At 31.2% G+C, this 23,230-nt stretch overlaps 1 protein-coding gene and 1 long non-coding RNA gene across 2 annotated transcripts; one reads left to right on the top strand and one right to left on the bottom strand.

The window, feature by feature from the left end:
- Window positions 1,360-21,226, bottom strand: LOC109350540. The gene is made up of 3 exons (XR_002108111.1): window positions 21,215-21,226; window positions 8,881-8,884; window positions 1,360-1,484 (listed from the first exon to the last, which is right to left on the bottom strand). It is a non-coding gene; the product is annotated as an uncharacterized LOC109350540 (long non-coding RNA).
- On the top strand, window positions 12,567-21,191 carry LOC109350535 (vestitone reductase-like). Its single transcript, XM_019591768.1, has 4 exons — window positions 12,567-12,703; window positions 14,637-15,149; window positions 20,596-20,788; window positions 20,909-21,191. Exons 1-4 carry the CDS (start codon window positions 12,583-12,585, stop codon window positions 21,048-21,050), a joined length of 969 nt encoding a protein of 322 aa, XP_019447313.1. The 5' UTR covers window positions 12,567-12,582; the 3' UTR covers window positions 21,051-21,191.

The following is a 23,230-nucleotide window of genomic DNA, read 5'->3' as shown; positions in this document are numbered from 1 at the left end:
CAGTATAATTGAAATATATTTTAATATATGTATGAGTATATTCGATTTGGAATTTTATATTGTGTTATTACATTTATTAATCTTTAAAGTGATGAAATCTTAAAGTTTTAATTCCAAATTGTATTTTCTTTATAATTGACTCATAGTGTTTTTCTTTTTTTATGGTAATTATTTTTGAGTCAGTTGATATAATATGTTACCAAAGTAACCTCTATTATAGAAATTAATTCAAATTACATAGATAATAGTATGAGATTATTTATGCGAATTGTGTTCAGGACAAATGAAGACACAATTTGACCAAATAATAACATCATTGTGATAATAAATATGTAATAATTATAAAGATTTTTCATGTGAATAATAGTTTATCCAAAGAAAGACTATTGTTTGACTAAACTCATTATTAATATTTGATCGTTACATTCAGAGTATTACTTACAAATTAATTCTTTGTCCAAAGATTAAAAATTGGTATTGTGTGAGATATTTTATGATGAGTCTATTATGTGAACATGTTTTGTTTTATATATTACATGACTTGTTTGTTTAAAAATGAAGATATTATTAATTATTTGTTCTATGAATTTTGTGTCTTTTATTAGTGCTGCAAATATTTCTGCTTAAATTAACAATATATTATTATGAATTAGACAAACTTTAAGATCTGGAAGGAAGTCGTAGAAATCATTCTCAACTGTATGGATTTAGATATGACACTTTGTATGAAGAAACTCATTTCTACTCCATAAAACTCTTTTCAATATTATTGTTTTGTAAGATTATCTTTCTTGTAAATTTGATTTGAATAATTACATTAATCACACTTTTATCTCTTAGATCTTTCTTCATCTTGTCTATAGGAACGATTATGGTCCCCAAGACATCAAATCACAAATAGTTTTCACTTCTTTCCATCAGAGAGAAAACAAAGGTCCAAAAACGGATTCAGGATTTAGTTAAGGAAGAACATCATACCAAAACTCTTTCCAAAAGCATATAAAAGGAATAGATGTGAGAAACATAGATTTAGGTGTGACTTTGCATCATTGTTTTATATTATATGTAAAAATCATAAGATTCAAGATCCTAGGGTTGATAGTTCACTAATCATAAAGGAAATTCCAATATCAACTTCAACCATTGCTTGATCTGGTCCAAGTAATTTTCATTTTATTTCTAAAACGCATTGTAACTAATATAATTCTTTTTAATACCTTCTAGCAATTTCAAAGAAATTAAGGGTGAGAAAATGCGAAGTTTGAACTCCAACAAGCTAATTGATGCTGGATTTGAGGATAGGTATGGGACTGAGGAAATATATTTGAAGAATCTATTCAATGCGGCAAAGAAAATGGTTATCTCTAGTTTAACTTTTTTGTTGACTTGGTTAAATAATAAAAGACCATAGAAAATGACTGGTTACTTCATGTAACAATGCCCTCACTTTCAAATGAAGCAACTTCTATCTACATAGATTTTTACTCAATAATAAAAATGGAAAAGGGTGAAGGTAGTCTGATGATTATTAAAATGAAGGGTATAGTGAATAAGTAAAGGAGATAGTGGGTTTAAGTATCATTTATAGCAAATAAAAAAATTATAAAGTTGTTTAATGGTTAAGGTGAAGGGTTGGAATGAAGAAGGTTAGGGTGAAAGGTTAGAGTAAAGAAGATTGAAGATTCGAGTCTCATCTACAATAAATACTAACATACTAATATTTGTCGGTCAAGTGGAGAAGTGAGGTATGCTTTGTATGTAGCTTTAATCATTGAATGTCATTGAAATAAATTTAAAGATTTTAAGTGATGGTTCTCTTTCTGATAAAGAAGACATAAAATGTGATAGTCAGTGGCACAGCCAGCGAAAAAATGTTTTTATATGTTAATAGTTAATATTTTTTGCACCCATAATTCTATAAAATTACACCCACGTTACTCCTCAGAAAGTCAACAATTTTTTCTCAGTTAGCTTAAACAAAACTCAACAGCTAAATGTAAAAACCATGAAAAGGAAATAAAGTTGATATACTAATTTATTGAAATTTGCAGCGAACTAAATAATATAGCAAAATATGTAGACCATGGGGAGATATACAATGTGTATGTACAACACACTAAATCATGGGTATAGACTATAGAATTTTGTTGTTTCTAAATAAAGATATTAATCCAACTTCTTGCATTAATATTTCATATAACCTATAATTATATTAGAACATGGTGATCTATATTTATATAAAAGAAGATGAATATATATGAACATGAAAACTTGCAAAATAGAATCAAAAGAAGATTGATTAGAAACAATTACGATGTACATAGGATGAAAAATACACCATCCTCTTTAACAAACTAATAACTAACATAACTAAAAGATGTTAATAAAGAATGACAAAATAGAAATACAATTAGTCACGTGAGATTATGATTGCTTGAATCCCAAGCAATGCAGTCAAATTTGTGAGGAGTGTTTGATGTATTGTCTAAGTGAACTCTGCCACTCAAAGTTTGTCTAGTAGGGTCACTAAACTTGATCTTGCTTATGCCTTCTTGATCAGAGGTAAAGTTGCTTTGGCATGAGTCTTTTGTATGGTTGAGATTGCACTTCCAATGCTTGCATCAGCCTTGCCAATCCCTGGGTCAGAATTGAAGCCACTATGCCAGAATAGCAAAACAACAATGCTTAAAATTGTCGTTTAACAGTGTTTTTGGGTGCTTTCTATGTGAATACAGTAATACATAAGGTTATATATTCAACAACGTTTTTTGAAACGCTGTAGAAAGTAGACATTTAACAGCGCTCACTGAAGCAAGCGTTGTTAAATGTCTACTTTCTAAATAAGACAATATTAATATATCTCTCAGACATTCTATCAAACACATGACAAACATGACCAACTCCACCATATTTATAATAGATTTATTAAATCACCAACGGCTCCAGCTACATTCAACTTTAATAGATTCCAATAATATTATAAAATAACATATGAGTAATGAGATCTTACGCAAATTGTTCATTCTTTCTCATTCAATGTGTCAGCGTTCATGTGTTCCTCAATGATCAATGCACGCTACAAATACAAATAAAAAATGTCATCTCTAAACAAATTGCAAAAGTTATAAAAAAAAATACAAAATTAGCCAAAAACCTTGTGTTCTAAACTAGTGAACCATAGCAAAAAAACCTAGAACACCATAGCTACATAACTTCACAACAAATAAAGATCACATTATTAGTGAAATGTTTCCACCAAATTGATCATAAATAAACTAATTATTTAAAAAAATAACGATTCAAATGCATCAAAGACTTGTTATTTATGGTGTAAATGCAAACATCAAGACTGAATCAAAAAGAAATAAATGAGCTAAAGTAAGATAACGATTTACCTTATGCGTGAAGAGAAAAAACTAAAAACCGATAACTTGCTTGTAGAGAGAAACTAAAAATAAAAGAGAAAAATGTAACTCGTGGAGAAGAAGAAAAGTAAGAGAAATAATAAATTGATTGATATGTATATTATTGTATGTGAGGTTTTGTTTTTGAATTTGAAAAGATTTATGCTCACTAAAACAAGCGTTAAACAGCGCTTATTGAAGAAATGTTGTTAAATATATGAATGTATGATCTTTAACAACGCTTACATCAATAAGTATTGTTAAAGATAACAACTTTAACGATGCTTATTGAAGAAGTGATGTTAAATATATGAAGTATGATCTTTAACAGCGCTTTCTTCAATAAACGCTGTTAAAGATAACACATTTAACATCACTTGCTTCAATAAGCATTGTTAAAGATAACACCTTTAACAACGCTTATTGAAGAAATGTTGTTATATATATGAAGTATAATCTTTAACATCACTTGCTTTAATAAGCAATGTTAAAGATAACACTTTTAACAACGTTTTCTTCAATGGACATTGTTAATTCTCTTATGCCTTACATTTAACAGCATTCAACACATAAGCGTTTCTGAATGGGCGTTGTTAAATACCAATTCTAGCGTAGTGAGCTTTGTCTCCTTGATTCCTGAGCACATTTGGCTTGGTCATTTTGTCCAAGGTTGATGCAATCTTCATGAGCCATATCTGATTCAGCAAGAGCACCATATTTTGACATCCCCCCGCAAGCTGGATTATGTATTTCACGAAGGCCAAACGTGGATGATAGAGGATAAAATTTGGCAGGAGCAAGAGCCATAGTGAAGATATCTGCAACCTGAAATTTAGTGGTAATAGGCATCAAGTGAAGAATGCCATCTAAAAATTTTTCTCTAATTGAGTGATAGTCCATCTCAATGTGTTTTGTTCTTTCATGGAACACTGGATTAGTGTTTAAGATAAGTAAATCATTGAGAAGATATGATAACCATTGAGCTTCAAAACCTGCAAGAGCAAGAGCTTTGTATTCAGCCTCGACAGAGGATCTTGAAACAATCCTCTGCCTTTTGCTTTTCCATGAATTGAGGGATTCACCAATGTAGAAACAGAAACTAGTAATAGATCTTCTGGTATCAATGCAAGCCCCCTAATCAGAGTCACTAAAACCCTTCAAGCTAATTTCTGTATTTCCAGGAGCATTTTTGAGGTAACTAAGAATTCTTAGCCCATCATTATAGTGATCTATGGTGGGTTTGGATAAAAATTGGCTTAAGTGACTTACTATAAAGGAGATATCAAATCTAGTGTGAGTAAGGTAGATAAGTCTTCGTAATAATCTCCTATAAGTAGTAGGATTCTGATAACTGGGTCCAGAAATGTTATGTAGTCTTATAGTATTGTCTATAGGTGTCAGAGCATATTTAGCTGCAAGCAGCCCTACATCCTTAAGTATATCAAGAATGTACTTCCTTTGGCAGAGATTAATCCCTCTTTTAGTCCTGACAACTTCCACTCTAAGGAAGTATTTTAATGTTCCAAGGTCCTTAATACTGAACTTCTTGTCAGGAAGTTGCTTAACAAATTGAGTTTCTTTCAAGTTATTACCTGCTAAAACTAAGTCATCTACATAGACAAAGATGATTGTAAAGGAATGGTGAGATTTCTTAATAAACATTAAATAATCATCTCTAGATTGAGTGTAACCATTTTGCATCAAAACAACACTTAATTTGACATTACATTGCCTACTAGCTTGTTTTAATCCATACAGGGATTTTTGAAGTTTGCATACTTTAGTTTTATCAACAATGTTTAGGCCTTGAGGAACTTTCATGTAGACTTCCTCAAGTAAGTCTCCATGAAGGAAGGATGTGTTAACATCAAGTTGGTGAAGGTACCAATTTTTGATGGAAGCTAAGGCAAGAATAACTCTTATGGTAGTAAACTTCACAACAGGACTAAAAGTGTCCAAGTAATCTATGCATGTTGTTGAGTATAGCCCTTAGCCACTAATCTGGTCTTATGTCTATCAATGGTTCCATCAGGATTGTGTTTGGTCTTATAGATCCATTTACATCGTATGGCTCTTTTGTTCTCAGGGAGATCTGTAATGATCCAGGTTTCATTTCTAATTAGAGCCTATAATTCATCTTTTATAGCATCTATCCATTGTTGGTATTGAATGGGCTCATTATAATCACTAGGTTTAGATATGGATGAGATGTTAAGGATGAAACTCTTATGTGCAGCATATAGCTTTTGGTAAGATAGGACAGAGGACAGAGGGTATCTGATGTGAGTGTCATTAGTGCAAGAGTTCATTAGAGTGCAGTGATAGTCCTCTAAGTATCTAGGAGACCTTCTTTGTCTGTTAGAAATCCTAAAAGTGTCACTCTGATCCTCATTAGGGGAAATGTCAACAACCTCATGAGATTCATCAATGTTGTTTATGTGATCAATTTGATTTATTTGAGGATTGAGGGAACTATCATAAAATTGATGATCTAGATAGTGATCATCTTGGCTAAAGGAAGAAGTGGGCAAAGATTCACTATCTCTATTTTCATCCAATTTGTTTTGGTTAGAAAAAGGAAAATTTTCCTCATAAAAGACAGCATTTCTAGACATGAAATTTTTTTTTGTTTCTAAGTCATATAGGATGTAGCCCTTAACACCATGTTTAAATCTTAGGAAAGTACACTTTCTAGCTCTAGGGTTAAATTTCTTTCTGTTGTTCACTAGGGTAGAGTCATAACATAAGCATCCAAATACTTTCAAATTAACAAGATTATGGTCATGGTTGAAAAGAACCTGGTAAGGAGACTTGTTGTTCAAGACAGTGGAAGGTTGTCTGTTGATCAAGTAAACAGCATGAGCAGTTGCATAATTCCAAAAGCATTTAGGCATAGAAGATTGGTACATCAGGGATCTTGCAATACCAAGAATGTGTTGATATTTTCTCACCACAACACCATTTTTTTGTGGAGTCTCAACATAACTAATTTGATGCAGAATCCCTTTTGAGTTATAGAACTCACCCATTTTAAATTACATACCATTATCAGATCTTATGCACTTCAAAACAATGTCAAGTTGAGTTTCAATTAGAGTAACAAAAGATTTTATGAAGGTTGCAATTTCATATTTATTTCTCATGAAAAACAACCAAGTATGTCAAGACTTATCATCTATAATAGTTAAGAAGTATATATGGCCCAATATATAGAGAATGGAAACTGGTCCCCATATGTTAACATGGATGATATAAAAAACAAACTCAGACATGTTACTGTTGTTCTGAAAAGTCAATTTCTTTTGTTTAGCAAAATGACAAGTATCACATTGATTGAGATAGTATGAAATATTTCCGTATTTTGAAATTGATAGTCCAAATATTTTGAATTTAGTCTAATTTTATAATATAATGAGTTTAACTTTCTTTATACTGGCACTATATTTTCTATAATAAAGCATTACGTTTTTAGATGCAAAAATGGGGTGTTACATGTTTCTTATTTATTATAATCTCCATTATAATAATACGTCTCTAATTTTTAATCAATGATTTTACCATATAATCTATTTAATTAAATAAAAAATATGATAAAAATAAATATAATTACTTTAATTGTATTTAATGATAGATTGGGTCTTAAATTGAGCATAAATATAGAAATATACAAATATATTTTGAACATTTATATCATTAGATCAACACTTTATTGGTTGAAAAGATCATATGAAATTGCAATTTACCATTTATAGATTATAGATTATAAATCTATTATTTTATTTATGTCAACAAAAACCATTATCAATTAAAATTATTAGAAAATAAGCAACTAACTCTTTTCAAATATAAATTATTTTAGTTCTATCAAATTGAATTAGCAATATTGACATATTTTGATGTAAAAATAATGATATTTTAAATTGTTTATTCATATTCTTTATCGATCAATCAATAATTTAATTTGATAAAATGAAAAAGCTTTAAATCAATCTAATTACCGCATAATACAATTCAAGTATTTCTTATGTGTATATTATGTACTTCACTTACTACCCTTTTCAATAATCAAATCTGTAAAATTGCTTTTAAGTAAAAGGTGTAAAAATAAGATGAATGTTTATTTTGAGCATCCCGTGAGGAAAGAAAAATTATTGAAATTGATTATATCAATGACGGATGAATGTCAGATGGGAAATGCAACCATAAAGCATCCAATCATTCGTAAATGAGAATGATCAAATAGTACTAAAATAGAGATTTATATTTTATTAAAAACATGTAATTTAAGAGGGAAAAGTTAGCCATTTGTAAACTAAAAAGTTGTTATTTTAAAAAACAATTATTATTTTTATCCCTAGTTTAAAAAATAATTCTTATATAGAGTCATGTATTAATGTAATAATACAATATAAATATTAAAGTTATATAAGTTGAAGCAAAAATAGACATGTAAGTCAAAATAATTACACTACAAAAATATAAAATAACTTTGAATCTACAATTTGAAGTGATAAAATTTAACAGCATAAACAACATTTTTTATGTTGAATCACAATAAATCAAACTTTAGTATTATATATTTATTTTTTAATTTTACTTATTTTTAGTTTCTAGTTAGTAAATATTTTTAATTAAATTTTATTTTAATAAATTAACATTTTGTATCTTAAATTTAGATCATTTTTTTAATATTTTATACGGTATTTTTTTTTTTATCTATATTTGAAAAATATGAGTAAAACATAGAATATTTAGTAGTTTCTCTAACTTTAAATCCTTACACATTAAATCATTATGAAATAAATATGATTATGATTAGGTTTAGTAGTCATTTGTTTTTTAAATTCAAATATAATCATTTCAACATTTTCAATAGCATAAAAATAAATTATTAATGTTTTTCAGATGCAAACTCAATTTTTATAATTGTAGATGTCGTACGTGTAATCGATAATCAAGCATCAAATTTATCCAAAATTAATGAATTACCAGCAATTAATGGTATGTATGTTTAAGCCTATTAATTATTCGTGTAGTATACCCTTGTATTCAAATTAATACATATTATTTTGATATACATAATGTTGTAATTGAATTTATTGAAATTGTATTGTATTAAGATACTCATGTATTAATGAAATTGAAGTTACGAGAAATTAGTGTCATACCTTTATTGAAATTTTATTTTATGAGTAAATTACACTGACACCCCCTGAGTTTTAGTGAAATTACATAAACCACCCATCACTTTTCTACACCTACACAAACCTCCCATATTTTTTAAACTTTCATTATCCCCTAGTTTTGTACTTTCATTACACTGACCACCCCTGTATAAGAAATAAGTGTAATCTTTTAAACAAAAAATGTGATAAATGCAATTAAGTTAAACAAAACATGATATATTGTGTAGACAAGTCTAAATAATATACAAATCAATGTATCTTTATTATTTTTTGTTATAAAATGCATCAACAATTCTAAAGAAATATTGTTTAAATCGCTCTTATAATATAGTGTAACGAACCAAAAATAATAAAGAAATATTGACTCATATATTATTTGAACGTGTCTCCATAATATATCATGTTTTGTTTAACTTAATTGCATTTATCACATTTTTTGTTTAAAATATTACACTTATTTCTTATGCAGGGGTGGTCAATGTAATGAAAGTTTAAAAATATGGGAGGTTTGTGTAGGTGTAGAAAAATGAGGGGTGGTTTGTGTAATTTCACTAAAACTCAGGGATGCCAGTGTAATTTCCTCTTATTTTATTGAATTTATTGCAATTAAGAAAGTAATGTATTACTTTATTATGCAACATTAAAACTTTAAACGTAATTCTCATATTCTCATTAGCGCCCCAAGTCAACCTCTTTATAAAGCATCATCATATTCACAATCAATTCCATAATGCCTTATTTCTTTTTTTGTCTTTTTAAATCCTTTTTTCATTGATTTAGTGTTACCTTTTTTTTTTCGTTTTTATATTTAATCAGAATGCACAAATAATATAAATATATTTTAAAATATCAATACCATTAATATTCATTTTAATGAGTTAGGGAACCTCTCATGATTCGAACTCATGATCTCGGGGACAAATAATCATTTAACAAATGAGTCATTATCATTAAGCTACATGTGAATAATAAATATTTGTCCCTAAGGTCGTATGTTCGAGTGTGGGAGGCTCCCATTTGTAGGGTATAAAATATTGTAGAATATTTAAGATTGTGGATAACACGCTCAGTGGATTCATGGACCGGGAAATTGCATGTAAAGATTGAGGTGTTACATCTATCACAATTATTATGAAAACATTGATTGCAATAAGGAAGTTTTTTTAATAATGTAATAGTTTAAAAATATTTCATTCTCATTTTTTCCTCTTGGGCATCTAGATTTATGGGGAAAATATTGTAGGATTCACATTTAATGTAGAATGGGAGAGCATGAACAATTTTAATGCAATTAAATGTGGGAAACAAATGTTTAATTTTTAGAAAATAAAATAAAATGCATTCAAGGACAATCATACCTAATAATTTACGCTTCTAAAGTATAACTAATACCTCTTTAATTTTTAGAAAATAAAATAAAAGACATTCAAGGACAATCATACCTAATAATTTCAGCTTCTAAAGTGTATTCTAAATAATAATATTAACCTGATAATTTTTTATATATGCCAAAAACTATATATGCATAAAATTTGTTTGAGTAAAAATGGCAGAAAGTAAAGACATATATAAATTAAGCATGCATGAGTGATAGACATGTTATACTTTGAAGGTTTTAAAATGGTGTATGGACAGTGAACATGCATGCACATAATTAGTGTATCATTATAAACAAAGAGTGAGAAGAAAACAATTAAAGATTATTATCACTAATATAAAGTTGACACACACAGATAATGAAAAAAATAAATTTAAATGAATAATGATAAACACATAATAAAAATGTAGACACTATTGTTTTGTAGTTGATGCCAATGTAATCTATAATCATTGCATTTCAGGGAGGTGAAGTTTTTTTTGGCAAATGCTGAAACAAAAGAACATGGCTAGTATGTATTTCCGGCTTTGGAAAAGTAACCACATAGGAAAAAAATATTTTAACATGCATCATGTGGAAAAATTATTATTGTTATAGAAGGCAAAAAGAGCAATTATTTTGTGATATCTTGTTGAGGTAAGTGAGTTGAAAATAGTAGGTTTGTTTGACAAAAATTGAAAAAGGAGAAATAGTTATGATAATGATGAAGTAAAACCAAAAATGAGAAATTATGTGTTGTTTGAATAGAGAGAATGTAAAGAAGTGGTAGGAAAAGATAAAGATGAAAGAAATTATTTCTTCTTTATGACATTTACATAATTTTAATCGAATTTGACAAAAATAACTTCTTCTTTGGACACTTGTCACAATATAGAGTGTCTAGTTTAGTAATTTAAGCAGTCCAATTACTTTAAACGCTTATCACAGATATAAAATGTCTAATTTTATAATTTCAATTGTCCTTTCTTTTCATATTAGGATAGCAGAAGATAGTAAATTTTATGCTCAATATTATGTCCATACAATATTACAAACATTATAATTGTACAATAAAGCTTTATTTCAAGCACTCTTCATTTTCATTTAAGCCACTTGAATATTATAGTGTATATGGTGCTCTATTTTCCTATCATGTTGTATCATGTATTCAAAATGCCTAAACCTTATGATTTATGCATCCACTCCACTAGGATATGATTTATTTTAAAGGTTTTTTCGCTCCATATTTCTAACTTTTCATTTATTTCCTCTTCATAATGGAAAAATATAATTAAAAAAACCACTTGCAATATGACACCAATATTGGATACGCTCCCTACTCACAAATTAATGGTACAAATTAAAACTTACGGTTAGCCTTTAGAATTTAGTAAACATATTTATGCGTTATTGTCTTATTGGTTGCATTATTTTGTTCCTTTGTCAATGTGTAATAGAGCTTGATTTGAAAGCGTTTGGAACTTGTCTTAAAGGTTCCTCTATCATGGGGTCCTAGTTTAGTTAGCATGTCCTTTATCATAAAATAAAACAAATGCAAGTGGAAATATAATTATATATAGAGAAAGATACATAGATGGCAGGGAGAAAAGGAAGAGGTTGTGTTATTGGAGTAATAGTTACAATATAGTATAAAAGTGATTTAGAAACTTTTTAATAATTATTGATAAAGTTTGTAATAAACTAAAAATAATGAATAGACATTGATTATTATAGTATTTGAACTTGTCTTCACAATATACCATATTTTGTTTGAGTTAATTACATTCATCATCATTTTTTTGTTTAAGAAATTACACTAATCTCTCCTACAGCCAATGTAATGTATGTGTGGCTTCTGTAAGTTTAAAAACGGATGAGTGATATGTGGAGTTTGAGTAAAACTCAGGGGTGTCAGTGTAATTTACTCTTGAAATTATTACCATATTAATATTTAACCACTCAACATTTAATATACACAACATATACATGAAATAGTTGTGCGGTAAAACTTCCTCTTAATCACTCGTCCATATTATCTATGTTGCTTACATCTTATAATTTAAATATTCCTCAAATTTCACATGATTTTGTATGATAGATCCAAAATACTTAAATTTGTAATTTATGATATAACATGATCTGTAATTTTTACCTTCCAGATAAGATTTATGTAGTTTTGTTAAACGTACACTATATATACTCTCTTCTCGCCTTATAAACGAAAATTGTGTTTCAAAATATTTACTTCATAGCAAACTTTACATTAATTATCACTCCAATCTTCAAATATGGCAATATTTTCCAAAAAAAAGGAACTTCCATGGAGACACCAACTCTTGAATATGTTCCAAATTAAATAACATCCAAGACAAATTTTAACCGTAAAAGTAAACCTTATTGTTAGGTTATGCATTTTTTGTTCCTTTGTCAATGTGTGTAATAAAATTTGATTTGAAAGCGTTTGAAACTAGCCTTAAAGGTTCCTTTATTAAGAAGGGGTAGTAGTTTATAATTTATATACTTAGCACCGTCCTTTATCATAAGATAAAACAAATGCTAGTGGAAATATAATTATATAGAGAGAGACACACAACTTCCTGAATCAGAAATCACCCCTTTAGCAAGAGCTTCATTTATGGCAGAGGGAAAGGGAAGAGTTTGTGTCACTGGAGGCACAGGATTCATTGCTTCAATGATGATTAAGAGACTCCTATCAAATGGTTTTTATGTCAACACCACTACCAGATATGGTCCAGGTAATTTTTATTTTCTTTGTTAAACACTATCAAAGTGTCTATGTATTTGAGAGTAATAATCGGAAAAGAGATATTATTGGTTATATCAAAAAATGGTTTATGTACTCTCTTTTAAATGTTTAGAGGTTGAATCTTAAATGTACTAACTCACTATGACAAATATCTAAAAATATTACTAATGTCTAAAAGTTTATAACAATGAAGTTATGAACGTCACATATAAGCTACAATATCTATAATCTAATCACTAGAGTGACGATACAAAATATAATAACGTCATTATCCTAAAATAAACGCAAAAATCAAACAAATCAATGTAATGAAAGTCGGTAATAAAATTAGAAATGGACCTTATGTGGCGCACATGCAGCACATATATGTGGGCCGGCCCTGCCCCAATGTAATGTGGTATGATATTAACAGCTCGGGAATTATCATTTTAAACATGTGGCTACTCAAAAAAATAAATGAAAAACCAAAGGCTGTAATTTAGTTGAGTCGAGTTTTAATTGTCCCAATGGGAATTTTATGTAGGGATACAAGCCGTTCCAATTAAAACTGTGAAATTTGTGGAACCCACAAAATCATAAAATGTGGTTCAGTTGGTTATTTTTTAAGTAATCATTTATATATGATTCAATGTTTTATAAGTTTAGGAATTGTTGGAACCGAACCGCATATTAAAGAAATAGATATTAATGAATAACATTACATTGTTGTTTGAATACTTCAACCAATTTTATAGCTTAAATTATTAATTTTGTATGATTTGTAGTGTTATATATATATATATTACTAAATTGATATTATATATACTAGCGTGTTGACATGCACTGTCGTGCCTGTCAACCCGCTTTCCTATCGTTTGTAATGTATAGTTTGTATTTTATAAGTTCAAATATAATTTTTTTGCGCTAAATTTACGGTTGAATTTATTCAATTGGTCTAATATTCAATTTTTTAAACACACTTTTAAAATAAGAAGATGATAAGGATAAAATAAAAAAATAATATTATATGGTTTTTTGGTAGAAATAAAAAGATATTGAGGGCAAAATAGGAAAACACAAATAACACAATGATGAGTGGTTATTTTGTGTTTTCCCTTTATTAATAGTATAGATATATATGCCTTAATCGTTTGGGAGGATATGATCTAACTTTTATGGTACTTATATCATAAATTGTTTTACAGTTATATATGTTACCATGTGAATTGTAATGTTATGCATGTTAATATTACATATGTTACTAAATTGTTATATGTACTAGTAGATATATATGTTACTAATTGTGGATTGTATATTATATATGGTCATTTGTTTTTTCCTTAAATTACATAATTGTTTATATATATATATATATTAATAACAAACAAAGTTTCAATTTTTTAATTTATTTATTTATGATTTACCTTTTCTAATAATAATATAATATTTTTCTTTTTATGAAGATCTTGAAATATATTTTGAAATTTCAATTGGTGCATGATTTTTTTTAAAATATAAAAATCGCGGAACCGAACTATTTATGAACGATTCAACTCAATTCCTAAATATAATTTGCTATTTATTGAGGTGAATCGTGTCTTTGTGTTAGGTAAAAAAAACCAAATTAAACTTTTGCACCCATATCATTTTCTCTTCTTAAGATTTGTGAAATTCGAAATATTTGTATTTCTTCTCTACTCAACCACTTATTGGAAATCTTGATTAAGATTATTCAAATCCATGGTTATGAGTCCACTAGTGAAATGGTGAAGTTCTCCTTTTTCCTAACCCTCAAAAATCTAATTCTCAAACAGACTTAAAAGGGAAGATGGAGAGCGCAGATATATGCTAATTTTTGTTTTGTATAGACTTCTTACTTTCTTGATTAGTAACAACAATCTTTGCAACAAGAAAACATTGAAGCTTGTGTTATTTGATCATAGGTAAAGATGTTAGCTTCCTTACAAGTTTACCCGACGCATCCGAAAAGCTAAGAATTTTCAATGCGGATCTCAACAATCCTGAAAGTTTCTGCCCAGCAATTGAAGGCTGCAAATGGGTCTTCCATACAGCTACTCCAATGAATTGGGAAGAAGAAGTTGACATATTATCAAAAACAACAGTTAATGGGACTTTAGGAGTTTTAAAAGCCTCATTAAGTTCAAAGACTGTGAAGAGAGTTGTTTTCACTGCAAGTTGCACTGATGTTATCTATAGTGGTGAAGAAGTGGATGAATTGGATGAAAGTTATTGGAGTGATATTGATTTTATTTATAATACAAAACCTACTAATTGGTCTTATACTGTTTCTCAACTCTTGGCAGAGAAGGCAGTTCTTGAATTTGGAGAAAAACATGGATTAGATGTTGTGACATTAGTTCTTCCTTTTGTCATTGGACCATTCATTTCCCCAAAGCTTCCTCTTTCAATTCAAATGGTCTTGCCTTGGTTGTTTGGTATGTTATGCAATGTGTCACTTCTCCATATATCTAATTTTAATTGAGTTTGATTGATGGTAAAATGCACACTTTGTCTTTGCTAGTTGTGATTAAGAGAAATGTTTCTTAAATGTCATGTATGCTTGGGGAAAAATTAAGGCTTTAGAGTTCTCTCATTAGTATGTATCAATGCTTTGAAGTTTTTTATGTTTCATCTTTTAGCCTCTAAGAACAAACATGTAAATATACTAAAGTGATATTATCTTTAGACTCTAAGAGTTTGTTTGCGAGTTGGATTTTGGAGCGGAAGTAATGAAAGTGGAAAGTTGTGGAATCATATTTCACGACTCACAAGCCTTCCCTTCCTTTTCCTTCTCCTCCAAAATTCAACTCATAAACAAACTCTAAGGATTTTTTTGTAAGTTAGGTTTTAAAGGGGAATGAAAGACTTCAAAATCACCTCACAAGTATATTTCATGGCTCAAAAGTCTATTTTTCCCTTCATTCCATTTCAAATTCAACTCGCAAACGAACGCTAAAGCTTTTTATTTTATTTTTTTCATTTAAAATTAAAAATTATTGGAATTATTGGAATGTAATCAATAGTTAGTTAGTTAGTTTGGTTGAGAGGTTTCTATTTCTAGTTGGTAGTTATTGTTAGTTAGCCATATATAGAAACTTGTATAAATATGGTTGTTGCCTTGTTAATGATGTAACCATTCATTGAGAAACTCTTATCCTCTCTTCTCCTCACTTAATTCTTCTTCTGGTTTCATTTCTTCTTCTTCTGTTTTTCGTTAACATTTGGTATCAAGAGCTACAAAAGATCAAGCCATTTTCTGCTGCAATTATGGCTCAAGCAACTGGAAATTTTGTCACCAATCTTCCCGTGCTTGATGGAAAGAACTGGTCAAGATGGAGTATTCAGATGAAAGCAATCCTTGGCTATCAAGAAGTTGCAGATCTTGTAGAGGAAGGATTGCCAGAATTAGAAGAAGGAGCAACAGAAGCACAGAGAAATGCTCACAAACAGAACAAAAGGAGAGATTGCAAAGCAATCTGTCTCCTTCACCAAGCAGTGGACAATGCCCACTTTGAGTTGATTGCAGGGTCTGCAACAGCAAAGGAGGCTTGGGATGTGTTGGAAAAGCATTATGCAGGGGCTGCTCAGTTGAAGAAAATTCGGTTACAAACAATGAGGAGGCAGTATGAGCTTATGCAAATGGATGAGGGAGAGAAAATTGCAGACTTCTTCACAAGAATCATAACTCATGTGAATGGAATGAAGTCGTGTGGTGAAAGAATGGAGGATGCTGCAATTGTTGAGAAAGTCTTGAGAACCGTGACTCCCAAGTTTGATCATGTTGTGGTAGCAATTGAAGAATCAGGGAGAATGGAAAGAATGAGAATTGAAGAACTACAAGGGTCTCTTGAAGCACATGAGCAGAGACTCAATGAAATATTGATGGATAGACCTTCTCACCAAGCCCTGCAAACTCAAACATCAACAAGGAGAGGTAATTTCAATGTGAAGAATTTCAACAAGAACACAAGCAGGACTTGGGATTCAAAAGGTGGACCAAGAAAGGGAATTGATCAGCAAGATCAATTCAGTAGGAGGAGTGATGGAAAACAATCCAAGAATTGGAAGAGAAAGACTGATAAGAGGAGGATAAAGTGTTACAATTGTGATAAACTAGGACACTATGCCTCTGAATGCTATGCACCAAACAAAAACCAACATCAAGTTAGGCAAAATCCTGAAGCAAACCTTGCTAAGGAAGAATATGAAGACCCTGATGATGAAGCAGTTCAGTTAATGATGACAACAATCAACAAACTCAGAAATGATGTATGGTACCTAGATTCTGGATGTTCCAATCACATGACTGGACACAAGGATTGGCTAGTAAACTTTGATCCAACCAGAAGAAATAAGGTGAAGTTTGCTGACAACAGAGTTGTAGCAGCTGAAGGGACAGGGGACATTCCACTAAGGATGCAAGATGGGAGGAAAGCATTCATCACTGATGTCCTATTTGTTCCAAACATGAAGACTAACCTCATTAGTATTGGTCAGCTGCATGAGAAAGGGCTCAATATGGAGTTAAACAATGGCTTTCTAGAAATATATGACAACAAGAAGAGATATGTACTTAAGGCACCCCTGTCCAGCAACAGAACATTCCAGGTGAAGCTAGATGCAGTAAAGACTCAATGCTTGAATGCTGAAACTAACACTGATGACTCCTGGCTTTGGCACTTAAGGTATGGTCACCTAAATTTCAGAGATCTAAGAATGCTAAACCAGAGAAACCTGGTCACTGGTTTGCCTGAAATAAAATCACAATTGCCAATATGTGATAGTTGTATGATAAGTAAACAAACAAGAAATCCCTTCAACAAGAATACTCAAACCAAGGCCACTAGTTTACTGCATATTGTTTATTCTGATGTGTGTGGACCTTTTGAAGTGAATTCACTAGGTGGAAATAGATACTTTGTATCTTTCATTGATGACTATAGCAGAAAAATGTGGGTATATCTCATCAAGGCCAAGAGTGAAGTGTTTGAGTATTTGAAGAAGTTCAAGGCTGAAGCTGAAAGACAATCAGGAAACCAACTGAAAATATTCAGAACTGATGGAGGAGGGGAATTCACATCAAGAGAGCTTGAGAAATTCTGTGTTGATCAAGGCATAATACATGAGGTGACAGCTCCCTATACACCACAACACAATGGCATAGCTGAAAGGAGAAATAGAACAGTTATGAACATGGTAAGGTGTATGCTAAGGTGCAAAGGCTTGCCACACAACCTATGGGGAGAAGCAGTCACAACAGCCACCTATGTCTTGAATAGATGTCCCACTCAAAGTCTACAGGATCAAGTCCCTGAAGAAGTTTGGACTAGAAGAAGGCCATCAGTAAAGCATTTGAGAGTGTTTGGGTCACTATGCTTCAAGCATATTCCAGATCAAATAAGGAAGAAACTTGATGACAAAAGTGAGCTAATGATCTTTGTTGGTTACCACTCAACAGGATCATACAAGCTACTAAACCATGTGACAAACCAAGTAGTCTTCAGCAGGGATGTGCATATTGATGAGATGAGCACCTGGAATGATCTTCACAAGAGGATTGAGAAAAACTCAACCATGCCTCTGATTCATGTACCAGAAGATCATAATGAGTATGAAGCTACAGATGAGAACAACACACCCTCAAGAACAGATGCTGCAAGATGTGTATCAAGGCCTGCAAGGGTAAGACAACTACCTAGGAGGCTTAATGAATATGAGGTATTCCCTGATGATGCAATTACAGATGAGGGTGATCTAATACATCTTGCACTACTGGGAGAGACTGAACCAATCAATTTTCAAGGTGCTATGAAGGAGAATGTATGGCTCAGTGCTATGGAAGAAGAACTTGAGGCAATTGAGAAGAATAACACTTGGACAGAAGCCAACCTACCTGCAGGAAAAGTTCCTATACCAGTAAAGTGGGTGTACAAAGTTAAACTCAGGCCAGATGGAAGTGTCTCAAAGCACAAGGCAAGATTGGTTGCTAAAGGGTTCTTGCAGAAGGAAGGGTATGACTACACTGATGTCTTTGCACCAGTAGCAAGGTTTGAGACTGTAAGGTTGATTGTAGCATTGGCAAGTTGGTTTGGGTGGAAGCTTTGGCAACTAGATGTCAAGAGTGCTTTCCTCAATGGGCCTCTTGAGGAAGAAGTGTACATAACTCAACCTCCAGGCTTTGATATAGCTCACAAGGGGACAAATGTCTTGAAATTGAACAAGGCTCTTTATGGACTTAAGCAAGCTCCAAGAGCCTGGAACAAGAGAATAGACTCTTTTCTAAGGTCTATTGGATTCACCAAATGCAAGAAAGAACATGGAGTTTATGTAAACTCATCAAGTAAAGGAGAAACAACTCTGCTCTGCCTATATGTTGATGATCTAGTCATAACTGGTAGTTGTGAATCAGAAGTTCTTAGCATCAAAAGCAAACTGAAATCAGAATTCGAAATGACTGACTTAGGTGAATTGGCCTATTTCTTGGGGATAGAATTCTTGAAGACTCACAAAGGGGTAATGATGCACCAAAGGAAGTATGTCAAAGATGTCCTAAGCAGATTCCAAATGGCTAATTGCAAACCAGTAGCTGTGCCAGTTGAAGGAAAAGCTAGCTTAATTGACAAAGAATCAGACAAACCAGCAGATCCTACACTCTTCAGGCAAATGGTAGGTTGCCTTCGATTCATTTGCCACACCAGACCAGAGATAAGCTATGCTGCTGGAGTAATAAGTAGACACATGGCTAACCCTAAGCAATCTCACCTAATTGCAGCTAAAAGAATAATGAGATACTTGAGAGGAACTATGAACTATGGAATTCTGTTCTCAAATCAGGCAGAGGTGAATGAATCTTGTTTTGTTGGCTACTCAGATTCAGATTGGTGTGGAGACAAGGAGGATAGAAAAAATACTTCTGGTTATGTGTTCTCTATATTTGGTGCCCCTGTGTCATGGAGCTCCAAGAAGCAAGATGTGGTTGCTCTCTCCACATGTGAAGCTGAGTATATAGCAGCTTGTAGTGCAGCTTGCCAAGGCCTTATGGTTGACATCCTTGATAGCAGAATTGCAGTGTGGAGAGCTTGGTAATTTTGAGTTAATGGTGGACAACAAATCAACAATTAAGGGAGAAGGTGAAGTTGGTTCACTGTCCAACAGAAGATCAGGTTGCAGATGTGCTAACCAAAGGCTTGAAAACAGAAAGATTTCAAAAGCTAAGAGACATGTTGAAGGTTCTTTGTTTTGACTAAAAACAGGAAGGTGTTTGCTTGAGTATGTTCTTGTAAATGGCTAACTCTTGATTAAGGAAGGGTATTGGAATGTAATCAATAGTTAGTTAGTTTGGTTGAGAAGTTTCTATTTTTAGTTGGTAGTTATTGTTAGTTAGCCACATATAGAAACTTGTATAAATATGGTTGTTGCCTTGTTAATGAAGTAACCATTCATTGAGAAACTCTTATCCTCTCTTCTCCTCACTTAATTCTTCTTCTGTTTTCATTTCTTCTTCTTCTGTTTTTCGTTAACAAAAATGTCATCACATTGCATCTAAAGAATGAAAATGCAACATCATACTAATTTTTTCTTTTGTTTTCTATGTACTTCTCTTTTCAATATTAGTATCTAAGAGGATGTTGATCCTAAAATAATACCATCTCTAATCTATAGAAGTAAGAGTCATTGGTCTTTAATTCAATTTTAAGTGCATAACAGTGTAGCATTACTTTCGAAATAATCTCATTTAAGAGCAAACACATGAATTTCAACTTTTAATGTTTGAAAATAAGATATGGCTACCACAATTTGTAATCTTGTGTTTAGAAGATGAATATATATCTAGTTTCTTACACTATAATCTTAATTCTTGATAAATAAAAATTATTGCAGGTTATGAAAATGATATTTTCTCTTCTTTCCCAATAATACACGTGGATGATGTGGCCAGAGCCCATATTTTTATGCTTGACCACCCAAATATTAAAGGGAGATCTATTTGCTCATTAAGTGGTACTATATCAATGGAAGAGATAGCTGAACTAGTTAATGATAAATACCCAGAATCCCAAATACTAACATTAGAGTGAGGACAATTACTCTTCTTCGTATAAAATCATTTGTTAAGTAACATAATTTTAACTCCATAATTCTTTTATGCTTTTATCACATTATAACTAACATAATTCTTTTTAATATCCTCTAGCAATGTGAAAGAAATTAAAGGTGAGAAAATGCCAAGTTTGAACTCCAAGAAGCTCATTGATGCTGGATTTGAGTACAAGTATGCCACTAAGGAAATATTTGAAGAATCAATTCAATGCTGCAAAGCTAATGGTTATTTGTAGTTTAGCTTATTTACTGAATTGATTAAATAATAAAAGACCAAAAATGACTGGTCACTTCACTTAGCATTGCCCTCACTTTCAAATGAGACAAATTCTATCACTAAGACTTTTCTTCAATAATAAAAGGCAAAGGTTGGGCATAGTGATGACAAAAAAAAATCGACTTCAATAATAAAATATGCTGAAAAATGCAAAAAAATTCGACTTCAACAATACCCACATTCATTGCCATCCCTACTTGGGCATGAAATATGCTGTGTATTGAGCTTTAAGCTTTGAATGTCATTGTAATAATTTTAAAGTATTTTTATTGAAAGTTCTCTTTGTGATAAAGAAAACAATAAGATGAGATAGTGATATAGGAAGCGAGCTAAATGAAGGTACTGAATCTTTGTAATTAGAAGGTCAACAAATTTGTTTCCATTAGCTTCAAAAAAACTAAAATAGCTAAATTTAGGACTCATGCAAAGGATATGAATTGGATATATTAACTTGAGATTCACAACTAACTAAAGAAAAATAAAATGGTATGGTTTGTTAATTGTTATATAGAATAAGCTAAATAAAATGGCAAAATATATAATTTGTAGACTATGGGTATAGAATTTTCTTGTTTCTAAATGAAGATATCCCAAAAACAAGGGGAGCTTAAAAAGTATAAAGCTATAAGAAAGGGTGATATTGATTAAGCATATAAGAAAAGATTACACCAATTAATCAACACTTTGCCATATATTACAATAAATCACGGTTATTCAACCATGTTGGCTATAACAATACTATTAAAAACGAGGCGAAAGAACATGAACATCGCTCATTCAAGCAAACATTGTTCATTTGAATAGGCAAATATAAATTCAGCATTGCATTATTAAATAAGTGTTGTTGAACATCAGTGATATTAGCACTGACTTGAATGAGTTCTATTTAATTTTAAAAAGGTGTTGTTTAAATATAACTTCAATAGCACATGATTACGGGAGCACTTTTGAAGATGACATAGAAACATTGTTTTCTTGTATAAGCGTTGTTGCTTGTATGCATCTCTTCATTTCTATGCAAATTAATGGTTGCACATCTGCCAAAGGCGGCGGTAGTCATTCTCTTTCCATTTGAATCTATATATATATTATGGTTCACACTAATGTCTCCTTAATTATCTCCTTTTATAATTAGTCATAGGATCTAAAGAGAAGAAGATGAATAAAGGCACAAAGAAACCGTAAAGAAAGCAATACAAGAAAAAAAGAAAAATGAGAAGTTTTGTTAAAAAAAAATAGAGAAAAAGGATATTCTTAAAAAAAATGTATATGTCAATGTTGATTTATTTCTTAGTAGATTTGAATGTTTAATCTTTATATCTTCAATCTCTATGTCAAATTTTTTTATTTTTGTTTTTCCAACATTTCTTAACGGCTACAGTGGACGATGACCCGGACTATGTGAAATTTCTTAATTCTATTAGGCACATAGGGGATGATTTCTTCAACTGAGGGATACTTTGAAGAATGAACAATTGTTAATGTTAATTTCTTTTTTACTGTTTGTCTTTTGGATGGTTAATTGTGTAAATTTCGTGAACAATTGTATATGTATTTTGGATGGTTAATCCTATTTTGATGTTGTATGATATAATTGAACATTATATTTTGGCAACATATATTAATGAAGTATCATCAAGATTGCTCAAGCCAATTCCTTGTTGCTCAAGCCAATTCCTTGCTGCTCAAGCCAAATTCCATGTTTCAGCACATAAGCCATATGCAGCCAAATCTGACCGTGCCAAGGCATGGGCCATGACCGAGGCAGCTAGGCATCGTGACCGTGCCACTACTCAAGCCATGATCAGGCCAAGTTCTCAATCTTATCCGAGCCAAGTATGGAATCTGGTCGTGGCAAGTTATTGGTTGGCGCATCAGGAGCACAAATCCGGTGCACCAGGCCTGCACACTTTGGTGTGATGGCCTAGTCATTCCTGGCGCACCAAGGCCAGGAGTGTGAATCAGTTTTCTAGTTTCTCTTAGGCTGAGTTTTTTGTGATATTTCTAGAAGAATGGTTTTGTAGTAGAGCCATTTTATCTGACATGTGTTAAACGAGGAGATTAGTTGTAAGTAGTTAAGTTAGTTATGATATTTTAGTTAGGTGGATGTTTCTTAAGCTACAAGTACACCATATATAT

Source organism: Lupinus angustifolius, chromosome LG01 (assembly GCF_001865875.1).
Source record: "Lupinus angustifolius cultivar Tanjil chromosome LG01, LupAngTanjil_v1.0, whole genome shotgun sequence".
Lineage (NCBI taxonomy): Eukaryota > Viridiplantae > Streptophyta > Magnoliopsida > Fabales > Fabaceae > Lupinus > Lupinus angustifolius.
Note: the sequence above shows the minus strand (reverse complement) of the source record. Positions and strands in the feature narration are given on the sequence as shown.